This window comes from Monodon monoceros, unplaced genomic scaffold (assembly GCF_005190385.1).
Source record: "Monodon monoceros isolate NGI ecotype Baffin Bay Population unplaced genomic scaffold, NGI_Narwhal_1 Super_Scaffold_22, whole genome shotgun sequence".
Lineage (NCBI taxonomy): Eukaryota > Metazoa > Chordata > Mammalia > Artiodactyla > Monodontidae > Monodon > Monodon monoceros.
This window is the reverse complement of record NW_021703779.1, coordinates 5,901,582-5,923,083: the sequence shown is the minus strand read 5'-3', so window position 1 is coordinate 5,923,083 and position 21,502 is coordinate 5,901,582. Positions and strand designations below refer to the sequence as shown.

General features: G+C 44.0%; 1 protein-coding gene across 1 annotated transcript in view; it reads left to right on the top strand.

The window, feature by feature from the left end:
* The window catches only part of STS (steroid sulfatase), a 127,750-nt gene that overhangs the window by 71,559 nt on the left and 34,689 nt on the right, over positions 1-21,502 (top strand). The window contains exon 7 of the mRNA XM_029240421.1: positions 19,542-19,679. Within this exon, the coding sequence (XP_029096254.1) occupies positions 19,542-19,679 (138 nt within the window). The remainder of the gene's footprint in view (positions 1-19,541; positions 19,680-21,502) is intronic.

The window sequence follows — 21,502 nt, the reverse complement described above, 5'->3', positions numbered from 1 at the left end:
GTGTGTGTGTGTGTGTGTGTGTGTGTGTGTGTGTGTGTGTGTGTGTGTGTGTGTGTGTGTGTGTGTGTGTGTCCCCATGAAATGTCATTTGTCCATTATTATAGGTGTTGGTCTTGGTTGGGTAGCCCGCCTGGCTGGTGTGGGACCTTGCAGAACTTGAGTAAGACGGGTGTTTGTGGCCCGATGCTGTACCTTGCCTCTGGGCAGCAGGCAGCAGGTCAGGCCCTTTCTTCAGGTCTCTGTGCATTTCACAACAGTGGAGTCCTTACAGCCACTGTATATCAGGTGTCTGTAGTTCGGGGATCTCCTCCCATGGGGACCAGCATGGGACAATTGACAAGGAAGGTCTATCCTGTGAGTGGACATGGGGATTGGCTCACACCTGTCCTGACACCCCCGGGGGTTGGTATCAAGCATCTTAGGGCAGACAGGGATGGCAGCCACACCCCTTCCACTACCTGTTTCTTGTTGGTGTTACTGTCCCACCTGGCCAGGGTCACAAAGCCTTCAGATTCTGCAGGGGAGAGGTTATCCCCAAATATCCCCAAAGGGAGGTCCCTGCTCTGCTCCTAAATGTCTTTACGGGCAGTGAGGAGGGAGCAGTTTGGCAGGTGCCATGTTTCCACTTGCCCTCACCTGTGCGGATCCCACCTGCATCCAAAGCTCAAGGTGCATGCCTGGGGTCCTGCTCTGGCTTCCCCTGATGGTCCTGAATTGGTCATGTTCCTTCTAGATGAGTCACCTTTGCAAAGAGAGTTAGGACACACATTCATCCTGTTTCTAGAATCCTCAAAAAACATAGTGAAAGCTGTATCGATTTTTACTTTTAGAAGATGGAAAAAAATACGGGATTGTTGGAAGACATTTATAACCATGTTTCTGAGTGTGCGGTTTCAACAAAGGCAGGCAATTCATGAGCTGAGCCCTTTCTTCCAGGTAAGACAGTTCTCAAAAGGCTGTTAGGATATACCCAGAGAAAACCATAATTCAAAAAGACACATGCACCCCAATGTTCATTACAGCACTATTTACAATAGCCAGAACATGGAAGCAACCTAAAGGTCCATCGACAGATGAATGGATAAAGAAGATGTGGCACATATATACAATGGAATATTACTCAGCCATAAAAAGGAAGGAAACTGGGTCATTTGTAGAGACGTGGATGGACCTAGAGACTGTCCTACAGAGTGAAGTAAGTCAGAAAGAGAAAAACAAATATCGTACATTAACGCATATTTGTGGCATCTGGAAAAACGGTACAGATGAACCGGTTTGCAAGGCAGAAATAGAGACACAGACATAGAGAACAAACATGTAGACACCAAAGCAGGGGAAAGCAGGGGTGGGATGAATTGGGAGATTGGGATGGACATATATACACTACTATGTATAAAATAGATAACTAACGAGAACCTGCTGTGTAGCACAGGGAACTCCACTGTACAGTAAAAACTAACACAATGTTGTAAAACCACTATACCCCAATTTTAAAAAATTAAGTTATTTTTTTTTTAAAAAAGGCTGTTACGGATGGAGTTGCTCTTGGCTGTGTTCAGTGAGAGGTTTGGTGTTGTGTTCCTGCCTCTAGTCCTGGCCCTTGTGGTTTTCACTGCGTCTTCAGACTCCGTCCTATTGTCACACCGCCACCACCTGGCTCCCTAGCAATACTGATTCTCCCAATAGTAAGCGTGTGCATCTTCTCTCGCCTGCCACTTACTCTCTCCAGGTGCCGTGCCTCCATAGCAATTCCCACGTAGTCCTGTGAGGTGGGGGCTGCATTACCCCATTTTACAGATGTGCAAACCAAGGCACACAGTTAGAACCGGCTTGTCCCAGCAAGCTCTCACAGCTGGCGAGTGGCAGAGGCAGAATTTTGATTCAGGTCCCTGCTGTGACACCCCACATAGTGTTATTGTGACAGATGTCGTCGTGAGACGTGGCTTCTGCATCTTGACAGCAGTGGGCCTGTCAGGGAAGGGCATAGACGTTGGGACCAGAGGCCCGAGGTTCCACCCCACCTGCTCCAAACCTGGGTAAACCGGGGCAGGTTACCTCTCTGGTTGGACCTCTATTTCCTCATTTGTAAAATGGGATGCTAACATTGCCTGTCCAGTTGCAAACTGGTATATGTATATGTACATCTGGAAAGCTTAACATAAACCGTAATGGAAAAGAATATGAATATGTATAACTGAGTTACTTTGCTGTACACCAGTAATCAACACAACATTGTAATTCAACTATACTTCAATAAAAAAAAAATTTAAAAAGAAAAACTGCAAAAAAAAACACTGCCTCTCTTGCTGGGCCATCTTGGAAACTGTCCAGGATGTGTTAAGAACGCTATAGATGTCCGTTAGGATTATGACAGCTACACACACAACTTTCATTGTGTGTCCGCACTTCACCATCTCTCCTCGAACTATACTTTCTTAGTCTCTTTTGGTGGGAAAGGGGAGCAAATGGCCTTTGATGTCGCGGGTGCCAGTTTCATGTGTCTTGTGACATCCTGTTGGTTTGATGTGTAGCCATGAGAAAATGGAGTAAATGTGACCGAGTTCAAGCTCATACTGCTCACCGCACAGCACGCCGATAAATAGAGAGACGAGTTACTGGGGCAAGGGGTAGCGACTTTATTCGGAAAGCCAGCAGACCGAGAAGGTGGTGGCCTAGTGTCCCAAAGACCCATCTTCCCCAAGTTAGAATTCAGGCTTCTTTTACACTAAAAGGGGAGGGAGTAAAGTCAAACATTTTCTGGTGCTGGTCAGCCTCTGGAGGGGATGTGTTCATTTCTTTCTTCTTGCAGTCGTTCACAGGGGGACCTGGTCAGGATGTTTCCTGTGAGCTAAGCAAAGGTATTTTAGCTTCATGCTCATGACCTGGAACGCAGGGTCCCCAGAGATGGGCCATTAGGTATATAGGCACCATCCCTTCAGTGATGAACTTGTAATAGAATACAGAGGTTCTTCCCTATTACATCAATAGCATCTTTCTGTAGTCTTTGCCATCTGAGATCACTGGAACATGACTCTGCATACAGGCTGAAGGAGCTGCATCTCCAAGAAACCCTGTGGATCGGGAATTCAGGGCCGCTGACTGAGTCTGCAGGGAGATAACTGTGTGTGTTTGCAGGTGGTTTCTGGGCTGACCCACTTGGCTGCATCTCTCAATATGGCGGCCGTAGCCCTGGGTTGGGGGCGGTTATGACTTTATGCTTTTCAGTTACCTTAGGATGGAAGCGTTTGGGAAGGAAAGTCTCTTTACGGAGGACTCTATAAGTCATTTGATTTGCTCCCAACCAGTAGAGATTTAAAGCAAAGCCAGGTCATCAAGTAGCATATATCCCTAAACAAACTCTTTCTCCAACCAAAATGGATCCTTGTCCGGTGGGTACCCCAGATACCACTGATGCAAAACAACTAAAACAGAGCAAAGCTCTGTCGTTTCTGGAGTTTGCTGGGTGCTTGCTGCCCTTAACAGAAGATTTCATTTATTAAGGTCACGGACAGCAGATGCACCCATCGGCTCTAATTTACAGAAAAATGTGCATGTTTATCAGTTACTTAACTTTTAAAACCAACACTCAGTGACATTCAGCTCCATGATCTCCTGGCAAAATGTGACTTTGGCAACGCGTTCACATTCCCAGTTCATAGAAAATTGTTAGAGAAGGAGCAGTGTTGTCACAGTATTTTTTCATTCTGAAGTAAGACAATAGCCAGAAGAGAGCAAAAATGACAAGATTCCAGCATTTTCACTTTTAACTTTGATCATTTGAAGGTAGAATTGCCCGTCAGATAACTCTGTCGACACCCCCGTTGCCTGCCCGCCAGATTTCATCGGTAACAGCCATCTTATAAATGCATTTATGCATCTGATTTTTAGCAAGTAAACAAGCCGTGCATTAGGATGACGGAAACCTACAAGAAATAAGCATCTTGGACAATCTTGGAAGCTTTGAGCACTGACTCGGAGAAAAGTCATTTTGCTTTGTCTCTACAACTTGGCATTTGGGTTTTGCTTGGTGCTGCTTGGCAGTTAAGCCAAGGGGAAGAAGAGAAAGGAAAGGGCATTGCTGTTTATTTTGAAACAGAAGGAATGACCATAGATGCCAGTAGCGTAGATGCTTCCATTCTTTGACACCTCATCCCCATTCGGGGATGCTTCTGTACAAAACAGCTGTTCCACACAGGAGCGAGGCTGGCTCAGACATCATTGGCTGAGGAGGAAGCAGTCCGTTCAACTGGGGTGAAAGAAAGGGAACCTGTCCGCTCTGAAAAACAGTGTGGTATCTTTTTTAAAAAATTCTAAACATATATCAACCATTAACCCAGCAATTGCACTCCTGAGCCATTATCCCAGAGAAACAAAAATATATCTTTAGACAAAAATCTTTACATAAATGCCTATAGCATTTTTGCCTATAACAGCCCTGAACTGGAAACAACCTATAAACAAACAATGGTACATCCATACCAGCATGAAAAAAGGAATGAATTTGTGATACCCACAACCTGGATGAATCTCAAGGGGATTATGCTGAACGAAAAGAAAAAAAAAAAAACAGTCTAAAAAGGTTACCTACTGCGTGATTACATTTATGTAACATTCTTGAAATGACAAGATTATAAAAATGGACGGGATGCCAAGATTAAGGAAAGGGTAGTGGCCAGAGGGAAGTGAATGTAGCTATGAAAGTGCAACCGTAGATCCTTACACTGATGCAAACCTTGTCTATTGACGTTGACTGTATCAATGTCAGTATCCTAACTGTGATATTCTACTAGAGTTTTGTAAGATGTTACCATTGGGGGAAACTAAGTACTTTACCGTGGATCTCTTTGTATCATTTCTTACAATCACCTTTGAATTTATAATTATCTCAAAAGAAAAAGTTCACTTAAAAATTAAATAAATTTTAAAAACTGTTTTAAAAAGAAAGGGAACCTGTGGCCAGGGCAGTATAAACAGACTTAGGACAAGCACAGGTTTTGTGAGTGCTGACGGCTCCCAGGGTCGAATACACACCCACCTGCATGTGTGTGTGTGTGCGTGAGTGTGATGCACAGAACTACAAATCGTGTGCTACACGTGTCCTTCCCCTCCTCACCCCACACAAACCAGGAAGCCCCTTAGCTCATTGTGGCTACGCAGGGGGCCTCCACTTGCTGTCATCCGGAGCTCTGTTGTGCGTGACCTTGTTTTGCGTGTCATGCCACGTGCCGGGATGCCCATCCTCAGAATGGCCATCTCCTGGGGTAGGGTCTTTATTCTCACGGGAGAAAGGTTTTAACCCCTCTGTTCACAATCTCCCTAGAGTCCCATGTGGAGCATTTCCTAATCCAAAGGGCGATATACATTTGTCTTTCTCTCTTCTTCATTTGCTGCTTGGCAGGTCTACGCGGTGCTGGAGGTGAGGTCACTGGTTAGGGTCTGATCTTCCCGTGCACACTGTCTAAAGGGTCACCCATCTGCTGTTTAGCATCAGCTTCTCATTCTGCTCTTAAAGCAGCCTAGGGAGAGGCTGGAGGGCTTGCCCTTGTTTTAGGAGGGGGAAGAATGATCTCCAGGTCGACGGCTGCTTAACCACTGCAGATCAACTCTGCAAACCCTATTAAGTCTCCGATGCTGTCTACACGGCAGAATCAGACATCTACACACTTGGGCTGCCTCCTGAAGTCTGATACTTGAACCCCGTGCCCACTGACCATGAACCCCTCCACCATGTTTATTGGGCTTCTTTACATGGATCTTTTTAAAGAGGAGAGAAATGGAATCCTAACCTAGAGGCAATGTAAGAAAGTGTGGTTAAGACAAAGGCATGTTATGGCCACAGGGGACATAGAGAGTAGAGCCAGAGAGTAGAGCCATTTAATTGGCCCCCTTCACCGCACTTGTATAGGTGGCGGTGTTGAAGTTCTTTTCTGCTCTATTCCTCTGTGACCCCTGCCCCATCCATTTGTCCACCGAGGTGACACATCCCTCACTTGCTGTAGTGAGTCCTGGGCTCTGCTCTCAACGGCATCCATTTTATGTATTTACTTATTTATTTATCTTTTATTGAAGTATAGTTGATTTACAATGTTGTGTTAATTTCTGCTGTACTGCAAAGTGATTCATATATATATATGTATATATATATATATATTCTTTTTCGTATTCTTTTCCATTATAGTTTATCACAGGAGATTGAATACAGTTCCCTGTGCTCTACAGTAGGTCCTTGTTTATCCATTCTATGTATACTAGTTTGCGTCTGCTAATCCCAAACTCCCAATCCATCCCTCCCACACCCCATTCCCCTTTGGCAACCACAAGTCTGTTCTCTATGTGACTCTGTTTCTGTTTTGTGGATATATTCATTTGTGTCATTTTTGTAGATTCCACATATAAGTGATATACATTTGTCTTTCTCTGTCTGACTTACTTCGCTCAGTATGACCATCTCTAGGTCCATGCATGTTGCTGCGAATGGCATTACTTCATTCTTTTTTATGGCTAATATTCCACTGAATATACGTGCCACGTCTCCTTTATCCATTCCTCTGTCAATGGACACTTAGGTTGCTCCCACGTCTTGGCTATTGTAAATAGTGCTGCAATGAACACTGGCGTGCATGTATCTTTTTGAATTATAGTTTTGTCTGGATATATGCCTAGGAGTGGGATTTCAGGATCATGTGGCAACTCTGTTTTTAAGGAACCTCCATACTGTTCTCCATAGTGGCTGTATCAATTTACATTCCCACCAACAGTGCAAGAGGGTTCCCTTCTCTCCACACCCTCTCCAGCATTTGTTATTTGTAGATTTTTTAATGATGACTATCCTGGCCAGTGTGAGGTGATACCTCATTGTAGTTTTGATTTGCATTTCTCTAATAATTAGCAATGTTGAGCATCTTTTCATCTGCCTGTTCACCATCTGTATCAACTGCATTAATTTTCAATGCTTTGCTCTTGCAGATGAATCTTTATCTTCCAAAGTGCAATTGTTTTCTCCATTAACCTATTCTTGATTTTATATGTGTGCATCAGGTACGCACATCTGGAGAGCTTAACGTAAATCGGGGTATCAGAAAATCCAATGATAGGGCAGCAAGAATAAAGGAAATGTATATAATATATGTTTTCTATATATAGAATGGGAAGTTTCTATATAAGGGAAGTTCTCTTCCCTTCCTGTGTGAGTTTTCAGTGAATCTGTATTTGTGACAAAATAGTAAATTTTCTGCAGAAAGAAGTTTTTGCAACCTCAGCTTAGAGATGCAAGCATGAAGGGGAGGGCAGTTAGGGTGGGGAGAGAGCGCTGGAACAGGACCAGTGCAGGTCCGCTGATCCAGACTTTTCGCTGTAAGATTTAGTTGGAAATTCATTGTGTAGAACATTGATTTTCATTTTCTAAATTAATTTATCTTATATATCACTAACCTCTGGGTTTCATAAACTCTATAACCACGTTACCATTTTTGCAGACCCCGAAGCTTAATTTCACGTTCTCGGGCCTGGGATGTATATTATTTTACCTTGAATTTACCTCTCAAATTAAAGCGAGTAGTTTTTAACACTCTTTCGTAAATCATTTCCCTAAAGAAGATAGTACCCTAAATTATTGAGGAACGAAGTTGCGCAATCAATCCCAACAGGATTAATAAAATTTCTGGTTACAAAACAACAACAACAGTAAACATTTATTGACTCACAATAGCTAAACTCTAAAAGCCTTTGGTATATTCTAGTCACTTATTTAACATCTGCCACAGGTTGTTTAGTTGACTCTCCACAGCTGTGCTATGCGAGATTTTCATCACTGTTGCAGGTGAGAAAGTGAAGTCTGAGAAAGGTGTGACTTGTGTAAGATTTGCACAGCCACTTCTAGGCTACACTGCTTCTCAGGAGCCTGGAAGGATTTCTGGTTTGTTGGATTAATTGAGACAGTAGGTTTGTCTCTTCTCCAGCTGCAGTTCAATATCAGAAAACAGACAACCCAATTAAAAAATAGGCGGAAGACCTAAATAGACATTTCACCAAAGAAGACATACAGATGGCCAAGAGGCACATGAAAAATGCTCAACATCGCTAATTATTAGAGAAATGCAAATCAAAACTACAATGAGGTATCACCTCACACCAGTCAGAATGGCCATCATCAAAAAAATCTACAGGGACTTCCCTGGTGGCGCAGTGGTTAAGAATCCACCTGCCAATGCAGGGGACACGGGTTTGAGCCCTGGTCCGGGAAGATCCCACATGCCACAGAGCAACTAAGCCTGTGCACCACAGCTACCGAGCCTGTGCTCTAGAGCCCGCGAGCCACAACTACTGAAGACTGCGTGCCACAACTACTGAAGCCCACGTGCCCAGAGCCCGTGGTCCACAAGTAGAGAAGCCACCACAATGAGAAGCCCGCACACGGCAACAAAGAGTAGCCCCCACTCGCCGCCACTAGAGAAAGCCCGTGCGCAGCAACAAAGTCCCAATGCAGCCCAAAATAAATAAGTAAATAAATAATAATTTAAAAGAAAAAAGAAAAAAAAAAGACAAGCCTGTTTGGACCAATGGCCTCCAATGGTTTTCATGCAGCTTCTGTATCCTAGGAGTCCCTCCGTTCCTGTGTTCTTGAGTTTGCCTTGTACACTTTAGACATGTCTGCCTTCAAAATTAAACAGCATGTTCAGAGAACAGGAGGATGTAGATGTGGGTATCACAGGGCTGTTTTGGATAATACTTCCTCCACCTTCAACCTCTTCCAATTAGCACATTTAATTTGCTAGTTAGATATTTCTAGGCAGAGCGAGAAAAGGTAAATTAGGATTTGGGAGATGGGGTTAAAGCAACGTTCAAATGATATTCCACTGAGGACCAGTGTATATATATTTGAAAGGTGAGGTCAAAACGTGGGGCCAGAAGTAGTTTGGATACCTGTTGCTTTTGAGTCATGACCCAGGGAGGGCTCGTCAGAATGTCAAATGCAGCAATCCCCCTGAGTAGATGGATTGCACCTGCTGGAATTAGTTGAATTAACCAATCAGATGAAATGACGTCATGTATTTACAGTAGTCAGCGTGGTGTCTGGCATGCAAGAAGCGCTCAATAAATGCTAGCTGCTGTTCTTATTACCGTTACTGTTACTCTCACTCCCCCTTTCACAGATGGTTAAAGCATCTTTGCTTAAAATGTGTGTATGAGGCCATTACACTGAATAGAAAAATCATAGAGGAGAAAAAAGTCTACGATGGAAAAGGAGACATCTATTTGGACCATCTTGTGGGTTTAATATCATTAGTAGTATTTCACCTTCTATTTGAAATGTTCCCTTTGGACACTTCACACTTCCGAAAGAGCCCTTCTGTCCGTAGCTTTGGTGTTTAGGATCTTGCGGGCAGGCCTAAACTGCTTCTAAGAGCTTGAGCTCTCCCCATAAAGTCAACACATCACCTCAGAGCTAGACGGATGTTTCAGGGGAGCTGCAGGCTGGCGGACTGGAGGCCCCTTGGATTCGGAACCAAACATAAGAGAGGAGCTTGGTAGGGTATTAGTCAGTGTGTCCGGGTTTGAATCTGTGATTAATGCACAAGGCTTCTGCAAAGGAAAGCATAATTTTCCATTTTGTATCTTCAGCTTTATAGACGATCAAATATAATGCAAAAAAAAAAAAAACAAAAATCTCGTCCTAAAACTGAAAATGGATATGGATGGTGTAGGAGAGCGTCATAAAATAAGAGCACTCTGAAGGACTCGGTTTCCGGGATCATTCACCGTCCGTCGTCTCTGGACATTCTGTGCTCACAGCCCAGCTCAGGCAGGAAGTGTGAGGTGATCCCTCTTATTGCTGGAGAAGTTCTGGCCGACCTCTTTCTAGAGCTTTTCACTGGCTTCCATCACAGAAATGGCCACATGGACGTGCAGGCAGCGTCGTTCTCCATCACAAAGCCTGGATAACCTCCCACGGCAAGTTCAACCTGTGGTCATTCCAGAGAGCAAACGAGCTGCAAGCTTTCTTTTCTGCAAGACAGTGAAGTCCAGCAAATAGAGTGGCACAGCTGCATCAAGAGTGGGGAGACCTGTGTTCACTCCTAGCACTGTCCTGTCAAACGATTCCCTGCTGGTCTGGTTATCCGCTGCCCAGGTCAGCCAGCCCGTTGTGATGCTTGTCACCCGGGGAAGCCCTGACCACACACACCGACCACGGAGCCTTCTTCTGACTCAGGCACACCGACTCTGGTTTTCCCCTAGACGCATGTGTGCAATGCCACTGCACGGACACGGTGACACTTGTGTATGTGCAGGAAAGCGCTGGTGTGCTTGGTGACAATGAGGGCTATTTAGAGTTATTCAAATTCTCTCCAGCAAATGCAACACCCTGGAAAAAAAAACACTTATAATTTAGTGTTAATTGGAGAAGATCAGCTGAACAGAGCCACGAAAGCATCCCAGATGGTTGAGAGCAGATGCCAGAGCAGGAGGTACCATCACACATTACAGCTGTGATGCGATGAGGTCAAAGATGGGCTTTATGCAGGAAACCACAGCATTACCATAACAACCAGGTACAACACCAAATAAGGATGCGTCTCCTGGAAACAGTATGAACTCGCACAGGAACTAACCCAAGAAGGAAGTGAAGCCAAATCAAGGAAGGATCATCCATACATAGGCAACATTTCCGTCTTACAGTTTCCTGTTTCTTAGTTACCCTAATAATCCTAATTCTCTATTTACTGTGTTTAGTTACCATGTATAAAAGTTATGTGTTCAGCGGTCTGCAACTCAAATCTCATTCCTGGTGTAATTCTTGAAATCTGTAAAAGGCCAACCCTCTCCTTTTATTATATGTCAGCAGGTATTAAACATGTCGTCACAGGGAAACTCTCTTCTAAAAGTATGCTCCTCAGATAGGCATCATTTAGGAGCTTTTAAGAAACTCAGGTTCTCAGACCTCACCCCAAACTTACTGAATCAGAATCTTCATTTTAGGTGGGGCAGGGGAGATAAATTAGGAGTTTGGGATTAACATATACACACTACTATATATAAAATAGATAAACAAGGACCTACTGTAGAGGCAAGGGAGCTCTACTCAATATCTTGTAATAACCTAGAATGGAAAATAATCTTAAAAAATATATATATATAACTCAGTCACTTGCTGTACACTTGAAACTAACACAGTGTTGTAAATTAAGTATACTTTAAAAAAATTAAGCACTAAACAAATGTTGATCAAATCATTAAAAATATATATATTTTAGCATGGTTCCCAAGGTGACAAATAAGCTTGTCAAAATTTGAAGGACACTGATATATAATAAGAACATGCTACGGAACCTATATTCTACATACAAGATCTTGATTATTATTTTGGTCACCCAGAAGAATGAAAAAATGCATAAAGTAGCCTAATCTGTTCCTTACTATCACATTTGCTTACTTTTCTGTCACTATTTGGAAAATGATTAAGGATAGCTTCTAAACGTGTTTCTAATGAAGTTCTTCTGTATGCACTTAGGAGATGGGAAAGTGAGTGACATGGTAAGAGGATGATCCCAAAATCAATGGACGTGGGTGAATCTGGTTGAATAGGAAACACACAGGATGTGGCGATGGGTGTGTTGATGTCTATTTCACCGTGGCTGCCAGGGAAGGATTTAGCCTTTGATCAAGGGCCTTCAGACAGGAAGGTTTCAGGACTCCTGCATCACAAGCTTGTGGCAGGTGTGCCTGTGTTCAGCAGAAAGGGCTCCTGACATGGTCGGAGCCTCTCCTCTCCTGCACGTTGTTGTTGTCGTTTTTAATATATATTTATTTATTTATTTGGTTTCACTGGGTCTTAGTTGCAGCAGGCATGCCCCTTAGTTCTGCCTCACTGACTCCTTAGTTGTGGCAGGTGGGTTCCTTAGTTGCGGCATGCAGGCTCCTTAGTTATGGCATGTGAACTCTTGCAGCATGCATGTTGCAGCATGCATGTGGGATCTAGTTCCCTGACCAGAGATTGAACCCGGGCCCCCTGCATTGGGAGCGCAGAGTCTTAACGACTGCGCCACCAGGGAAGTCCTTCTTGCTCGGATTTTAGTGGAGGTGGAGGCCACCCTGGTCTCATCACTCAGGGTGTGGAAATGCAGTGCGTGTAGCAGCCTCTTGCTCCCAATTCCTAGGTCCTAAAACCATCCTGCAAGAGTTTCATTTTCAATGCTTCCTCGGAACTCCTGTCTGGGCGGCATCTGAGTGAGTCTCAGACTATATTCTGTGCAACCTTTGCATTAGATCCAAGTATAGTAGGGCAAAACACCTCATCTTCTGTTTATTTATTACAATATTTCATTTGCTACTGTCTGAAAATACCCTCGAATCAAATAACAAATGCAAAGCTTCTGAACAAACACCACCAGTTCTCCCCCACGTATCCCCCAAAAGCCAGCACATCATTTTTGTATCTTATGCATTGCAAATAAATAATCCAATCTTTTTTGGTCATATATTATTTTTCCCTTTGATGTGTAAGCTTTTGTTTGTTTTTGTTTTCGTTTTTGTGGTACGCGGGCCTCTCACCGCTGTGGCCTCTCCCGTTGCAGAGCACAGGCTCCGGACGCGCAGGCTCAGCGGCCATGGCTCACGGGCCCAGCCGCTCCGCGGCATGTGGGATCCCATGTCCCCTGCGTCAGCAGGCGGACTCTCAACCACTGCGCCACCAGGGAAGCCCTGATGTGTAAGCTTTTGAACTTGATTTTATACTGTAGGTAACCCATATGCTTTCAAATGTCCCGTCTGTGGGATCCCTTGAGCTCCATGTGATGGAGAGGACCACGACTGGTGTTTTTGAAATCTTGACCATTTATTTTGGGAAGAAGCACAAGATCGAGTTTACCTACATTCCATGGACATTGCTTCCAGCTGGAGACATTAATCTATGTGCTTGTTGGCAGATATGTCCTGATGTTTGGCATGTTGATTACGCTTCTAATCCCACATAAGCTAAACAAAGAATTGCCTTTCCAGGGTTAATCAATGATGGCAGAATTTCTCTATCCCACTCAGTAACTGATTCAGGAGAGCCTCGGAACATAGGGTAAAGCTCGCTTTCTGGATCAACGCCTCGTATTTCCCATGCCCCAGGGAGAGTCATAGCCACCACCAGCTGCTGCAATTAGAAACTCTCATTTATCTTAAAATCCTAGCCTCCATGGGAATATTTGACTTCCACCATTCACCTGTTGATCACAGGAAGGACTTAGCTAAAATAGTTTTAAGGGAACTTTTTAGGGTTTCCTGTGTTCCCTGGGATTACATTGAGTAGGTGGATGGTCTTCCTTAATTATTCATGGTGGGTGGCTGCTTCGGGAGATACTTTCTTTCCTTAATGAGCTCGATGTTTCCAAAAGGGTGAATAGGGACATCAAAGCATTTTGCTTCCACGTTTTGCCTGAGTCGACCTACCTTGTAAAAGAAAAAAGACAGATCTGCTGAAACAGCAAGGCTTCCATCAGGCAAGCTGATTTTTAAAAAACTTTTATTGAAGTATAGTTGATTTACAGTGTGCGTGTGTGTGTGTGTATATATGTGTATATATATATATATATATACACATATACACACACACACACGTATATATACACGTTTTCAGATTCTTTTCCATTACAGGTTATTCCAAGATATTGAATATAGCTCCCTGTGCTATACAGTAGGTCCTTGTTCCTTATCTATTTTATATATAGTAGTGTGTATCTTTTAATCTCAAATTCCTAATTTATCCCTCCCCACCTCTTCCCCTTTGGTAACCATTAGTTTGTTTTCTATGTCTGTGAGTCTGTTTCTGTTTTGTAAATAAATTCATTTGTATTATTTTTTTAGATTCCACATGTAAGCAATATCGTATGGTATTTGTCTTTCTCTTTCTGACTTCACGTAGCATGATCATCTCTAGGTCCATCCATGTTGCTGCACATGGCATTATTTCATTCTTTTTTGTGGCTGAGTAATATTCCATTGTGTGTGTGTATAGATATAGATAGATAGATAGATATATCACATCATCTTTATCCATCCACCTGTTGATGGACATTTGGTTGTTTCCATGTCTTGCCTGTTGTAAATAGTGCTGCTATGAACATAGGGGTGCGTGTATCTTTTCGAATTAGAGTTTTCTCCAGCTATACCCCCAGGAGTGGGATTGCTGGATCATATAGTAGCTCTATTTTTAGTTTTTGAAGGAACCTCCGTACTGTTCTCCATAGATGCTGCACCAATTTACATTCCCACCAACAGTGCAGGAGGGTTCCCTTTTTTTCCACACCCTCTCCAGCATTTGTTATTTGTAGACTTTTTGATGATGGCTGTTCTGACGAGTATGAGATGATTCCTCATTGTAGTTTGGATTTTAGGCCAACTGATTGCTTAACTCAGATTTTTAACTCCATTGTAAGAGCTGAGCTGCATTGAGCACTCCTAGTGCTGGGCTAAGAGTTTGGGATGCAATTCTCTTTCATCCCTTATGGCAACCTCTTCTACTATTACATGTTATCGCCTCTGACTTAGAGGCAAAGAACCCCAGTGAGCAAACCAGGGACCCAGGGCTCAAACCAGGTTGGCTTCTGTCAGGACCCAGAAGCCAGAGCTTGAGCAGTTAATTCTGCATTATAGCACTTCCCTTTCACGACAGAGCTAGGATTCTGCCCAAGCGCCCGAAACCCTTCTCTCCTGTGTGGCGCGCCACAGTCCTGACTCCAAAGAGTGGCTTGGCACCCGCTCGTGGTGTGAATCAATGGAATGAACAAACTCTCCAGGACCCAGGCTTCACACCTGAAGGAGGAAGGACCCTGATTTTCACAGCACCAAGTTTTCTCCTGTAGAATGACAAGTTCTCATCTTTTCCAGTGTGCTAGCTCTTGTTGTCTCTGGTTAAATAACAAAGTGCTCTTCTCGAAATGGCTTGTTTCCTGTATTTGTTTTGTTCCAGGAAGAATGTGAGAAAGCTTTGGAAATAAAGCGTTTAATTTATAAGCTATCCTGCAGCCCACCATCGGTAATTCAAAACTATCATCCTATGTAAATTGGTATCATTATACCTGGAGAACCTTCTGAAAGATAATATTTGTGGACCTCTGACTTCCAATGTATGGGTCTGAAAGCAAGAATAATCCAGCAGTATTTGTTCCCACAGGAGATTTCTGGGCACAATTTTTAGAAGAGAAATATGTTAGAACTTTATAGGATCAATCTCATGAAAAATTTAATGGTTAATGGGCCCCGGGCTTTCTGAATGAGATTCTGGCATAAGACCCCAATAGTTATTAGGTACAAGGGTGCCTCTTGCAGGAGAAAAAAGAACCAAAAGGAAATCAGAAATCTGATGGTTTTCTGTGTGTAAATGCATGGTGGCCTCAGCTAGATTCTCTCGTATTAATCCCAGCCCAGTGGTGTGCAGTGATTTTGATGAAAGGGATAAAGTTATCACTCTAGGCAATGAATCAGAAAAATTGATGGGGACAAAGAAAATATCACGTATCATGTAGCAAGTATCATGGTCATTTGAAGCCTTGGAATTTGGAGGAAATATCTAGGGAGGAGTGTGAAAATGGGGAAGGATGCAAGATATATTTTAGTAGAAGGAGTCTGTGTCGTAAATGCAGCTTCATCTGAATATGAAAACAGCCTCGAGGGGAATCTGTACCTAGGAGATGTAGCTGGCTTGAGCAAAGGCAAGGGTCACCAGGAGGCTTTGGGAACAAACGCCATCCATGACCCTCTGCATGCCCCGGTCTTTAGCCTGTGTTTACTAGGCTTTTGCGAACACGCGTTGAATGCATGGATGAGGAAGTCTAGGAGGCAACAGTGCATTTGAAAGGCATCTTTTAGAAATTACTGGACTATTTTTTAATATGTATTTATTTTAATAATGCTTCTTTTTTAATTTTTTTAAAACTAAAAAAAATTTTTTTAAAATTTTTTGGCCATGTCGTGTGACTTGCAGTATCTTAGTTCCCCGACCAGGGACCGAACCCGGGCCCTCAGCAGTGAAAGTGCAGTCTCCTAACCACTGGACCGCCAGGGAATTCCCAGTAGACTTTTTTTTTTTTTTTTAGCAGTTTTAGGTTTATAGAAAAACAGTAGAAAGTACAGAGAGCTTTCCTATATTCATTTCTTCTGCACACAGTTTGCCATGTTATCTCTTGTATTAGCGGGGTACACGTGTTGCTTTTGATGACCCAATATTGATACATTATTATCAATTAAAATACATGGTTTACATTAGAGTTCACCATTGGAATTGCACCTCCTATGGGTCGGGACAAACGCGTAATGATTACAGCGTCATACATGATACTTTCCCTGCGCTAAAAATCCTCTGTGCTCTGCCTCTTCTTCCCTCCCTCCCCTCCAACCTCTGACAAGCACTGATCTGTTTACTGTCTGCCTAGTTTTGCCTTTTCCAGCATGTCATAGAGTTGAATCATGCAGTATGTAGCCTCTACAGATGGGCTTCTTTCACTTAGCCCTATGCATTTAAGGTTCTTCCATGTCTCTTCATGGCTTGATAGCTCATTTCTTTGTATCACTGAATAATATCGCACTGTCTGGATGGACCACAGTTAGTTTATTCGTTCACCTGCTGAAGGACACCTTGCTTGCTTCCAAGGTTTTGGCAATTGTAAATAAACGTGCTCTAAATATTTACATTGTGTCCATAGAAGTTATCACGGAAGCCGTATTTTTTAAAAAGGCATTTCTTCACGGCATTTTCTTCATGCTAAGATACTTCTATGTAATATATGAAAGGTGAATTTCATTTGAAATGGAGGTGCGTGGTTGTATGCCCTTTTGCAAAATACCAGTTAAAACACAAGGAAGTAAAACCCTGAATGCTCTGCTCTCTGCCTAATCTGTGTTATTTTACTTAGAAATTACTATATGCACCAAAAGGGGCATTTTTTCTTCAAAGTGTTAAGTTGGCGGGGGGGGGGGGCTTCCCTGGTGGCGCAGTGGTTGAGAGTCCACCTGCCGATGCAGGGCACACGGGTTCATGCCCCGGTCCAGGAAGATCCGACATGCCGCGGAGCGGCTGGGCCCGTGGGCCATGGCCGCTGGGCCTGCGCGTCGGGAGCCTGTGCTCCGCAACGGGAGAGGCTACAGCAGTGAGAGGCCCGCGTACCGCAAAAAGAAAAAAAGTGTTAAGTGGAGGTTACATCGCCTTGTTGCTTCTTCCTCTGTGAACTCATTAAACTAAGTACCATTTTCAAAGTGATAAGCCTTAAATCAGTGTCAAACTCCCCCAAGCCCGAGTGCGCACGTGGTTTGCTTAGCTGAACCAAATCACAGCACGATAAATGTCTGGCTGACGATGATTTATCATGGGTGACAAATCACTAAAATGGCGCCGTGCATATTATTTTTGGTCCTGAGGATGACATATATGTATATGGTGTGGCTTCTAGGAATGTTTATTATATGAGTTAAAACACTGAAAAAAGTTTGAATGTACTGTAGCCTGTGGCACTGCAATCAAATAGCAAGAATATGTCTGGTAACAGATGACTGGGGTCTTGCTTTCACATCAGAAATCATCTCTGCCACCTCCGTGGAGGGTTGTCTCTGTGGCCTTCTACCCCTTTTCTGGACCAAGTTGGTGAAGGTGCAACCCTGGAGTGCAGGGCCTGTCTCCACGGAGGGCATGACCTACCTGATGGATAGGATTACCCATATTCAGTTATTATTTCTGCTGCAAAGGACGCCTGGTGTCCTTTTAGAATTCCAGTTGTGTGGTTACCTACAGTGAAGAGATGGTCCCCTGTCGAGACGAGTGATGCTATAGCCACACCAAGAGGATGTGGAAAAGGTTGTATCTCACATATAATGAGGCTTTCTGGGGAAAGCAGGACAGCGCCTAGGCTGGTCTGAAGATGGCTTGAGGGAGATGGGAAAGGAGACAGATTCAGCTTTCATGGTGGGTAGGAGCTGGGGCTTGGATGTGGGTTCCCACATGGAGGTAGGAGCTGGCATAGTTTGAACCTTCCATGGGCACTGAGGGAGGGAGCCCCCAGGCTTTCTTATTAGCTTGTTGGGCACAAGTGGAAGAGGCAGAGGTGAGACTTAAAAGCTCTTAGCTGTCAAACATCAAAAAACGGAGTCAGACCCTTCAATACCTCAAACAATAACTGCATGCATGGACTAAATTAAATTGGCAGCATGTGAACGTAGCAATCTCTGTGAAAATTGTAAATTATATACCTCTGGTCTGACCATCATTTTCTTCTGATCTGAGAGCAGGTGGTAGCTTCCTAATCAGAGAGTCCGTGTTTCAGCCCATTCTTCAGTCTTCAGCTGGCGTCTGTTCTGTTTTGTTTTGTTTTGTTTATTCTTATGGAAAATTTGAGGCATCCATAGAAGCAGAGAGAAAAGTGCAGTGAACTGCCATATGCCCTGGATCCACATTTAACAATTAATGAAGTCACGCCTGATTTTATTAATCCATGCTCCATACTCACTTCCCTTCTTCCTGGATTAATTTGAAGAAGACAGCAGCCGTCATTATCATGTCATCCATGGGTGTTTCAGGATGTAACTCTAACTATTTTTCCTTCATGTCTTTTTTTTTTTTTTTTTTTTTTCTCCTCTGTGATTTTCACTGAGTTCATCCACTTAACTCTGCAGGGTTTGAGAGTTTGGGTTTTGCAGTCAGACTTAAGTCTTCCTTTCTGGGTCTCTCACTTCCTAACGGTGTGACTTTGAACAGGTCATGTATCTTTTTGGAGCACTGTTGCCCTCACCTGTGCAATGGAGCCAATGCTCTTTACTCGTAGGGTTCGGTATGATGTAATCAAGAGAACATGGAATAAAGTCTTCTGCAGGCAGAGTGTACAACAAATGATACCCATTACTCTCATTGTTGACCATGGTATCATTATTATTTTGAAGGGTTGCTATATGGGGGTTAGTATACAATGTGAAGTATGGGGAAAGAAGGTGAGGAAAAGAAAAAGGAAAGTGTGAGGAATATTTTTCATGATGGACAGTTTTAGACCTGGGTATCTATGGTAAGTATGAAAAAGGTCACTCATCATAAAATAGTTTTAGAGGTGTTTGTTTGTATAAGAGGAACAGTGATGATTTAGTTTTTTCCAGTCAATAAGGAAAACCAGTAGACTTCATTATAGCCTCAGGCCAGCGGGTGATTGCAGCAATTTGGCTTCTCTCTTCCGGCATCTTCCTCCAAGGGGCTCATGATCTGTGAGCCTGATTCTTCTAGAATCCTTTTTCAGGCCTCCCTACAGGGTCACCCCATGATGCCTAGACGTTCAAATGATGCTTGTAGATGATACTTAATTCACTGACTGCATCTTCTCATTGTCTCTGCCAAGAGCCCGGCCACTGTGGCTCCTTCTGATTCTGCTGCATCCCCTGTTGGGATCAGCGCAGGAGAGCTCAGTGTGTAAGACCATCTCCTTCTCGCCATGAGAAATTAACAGACAGGTCGATGAGGGCGAATCACCTCCCTTTCTTTTGTAAAGATGGCACTGTTTTAACACTGAGTGTTTTCTCCCCTTCAGGGCAGATCTTGGATGTTCTAGATGAGTTGAAACTGGCTAATAACACCCTGGTCTACTTCTCCTCGGACCAAGGAGCACATGTAGAGGAGGTGACTGTCAAAGGGGAAGGTCACGGAGGCAGTAACGGAATCTATAAAGGTGAGAAATCTGTGCAGGTGGGAAATGGCACGGTGTCAGCTCTGTGCTCTGCCTGCCCCCCGCAGCTTACCCCCTCATCACCTTCTCCTGGACCTTGGAGCTGTGGTGCTATTCTTCTGCCACTTGAAACGTACAGGGCTTTATTGGGTCACAGGCATTGAAAACTCAGATGGCCAAAGTGACCATTTCCGCTATGGTCCCCCCAGAACTTAAAAGCACACATTCTGTGTCCAGACATTAAAATGAGGGTGTTTTCCCCCTAAATGTAAATTCAGCCCCATATGTGTAGTTGGTTCAAACAAGACCCCTTACACCCTCCCCCCACGACCTCTACCACTACAATTGCTTTAAGCCTGGAAGTTTGTGTTGATTTGTTACAGCAACAATAAAAAGCTATTAACTTGTAGTTGGGCATCAGAAGTTTGAAATGGGTCTCACTGGTCTAAAATCAAGATGGTAGCAGGACTGCATCTTTCTGGAGGCTCCAGGGGAGACTCCATTTCCTTGCCTTCTCCAGCTTCTGGAGGTGGTCACTCTCCTTGGCTCGTGGACCCTTTCTTCCACCTTTAAAGCCACCAATGCAGTGTCTTCAAACCTTCCTCTCTGTCTCTCTCTCTCTCTGACCTCTGCTTCCATAATTCCATCTCTTTCAGTTACTCTAACTTTCTTGCCTGCAATTTTAAGGACCCTTGTGATTATGTCAGGCTCATCCACGTAATCCAGAGTGATTTTTCCTATTTCTAGACCCTTAATCACATCTGCAGAGTCCCTTTTGTCATGGAAGGTAACCTAGTCACAGTGTCCGGGGATGAGGATGTTGACATCTTTGCGGGTCACTATCCTGCCTATCTCCATAGGCTACAGCATTGTGGGCTGATGCTTCCTTCCTGACAGAGCATTAGCTAAGCCACCACCAAGATGGATCAGGCTACCTGTCACTGGGGATATTAGATAAGACCCATCTGCTGACCGCAAGTTGCTTATACAACATACACTTTGCGAATACATAGATACCTGGTTATAATAACATGTGGCCCGTTTCACAAAGACTTAGGTGAGATACCTCAAAGGGCATATCCATGCTAAGGGTTAGGACACCACCCGAATCTGCAGTGAATGTGGATTGGATGTAACATGGGGGAGGATGATTAGAAGTGACCATGCAAAAGGCAAAGCAAGGTGTCCCAGACAGTAGGGGCTGCCGAATAAAGCAAGATGCGTGACACATAGGAAAGCGCATTGAATTTTGCTCCCTAAAGCCATGAGGTGCTTTATTCCCTTTTCATTATTCTCTCACATGGATGTTTCACAGATTCCCAGGGACTCAGGAAATCAGAGTTTACCTACAGAGATATGAAATGCTAATCTATGGAGTGCTTTCATCCGTTAGTTTACAAAACCCTGATTGAGCTGTGTATCTGGCACTGGGTTAGAGGCAACAATACGGTCCCTGCCCTAAAGGAGCCCATGGTCAACGGGTTGGGTAGGTGGGTGGCTGGTTGGTTGGGTGGATGGTTGGATGTTTGGTTGGGTGGATGGTTGGATGTTTGGTTGGGTAGATGGCTGGTTGGTTGGGTGGGTGGTTGGGTGGGTGGGTGGGTGGTTGGGTGGGTGGATGGTTGGTTGGGTGGGTGGTTGGTTGAGTGGGTGGATGGTTGGGTGGTTGATTGGGTGGTTGGTCGGTTGGGTGGGTAGGTGGGTGGCTGGTTGGTTGGGTGGATGGTTGGTTGGGTGGGTGGTTGGTTGGGTGGGTGGATGGTTGGGTGGTTGATTGGGTGGTTGGTCGGTTGGGTGGGTAGGTGGGTGGCTGGTTGGTTGGGTGG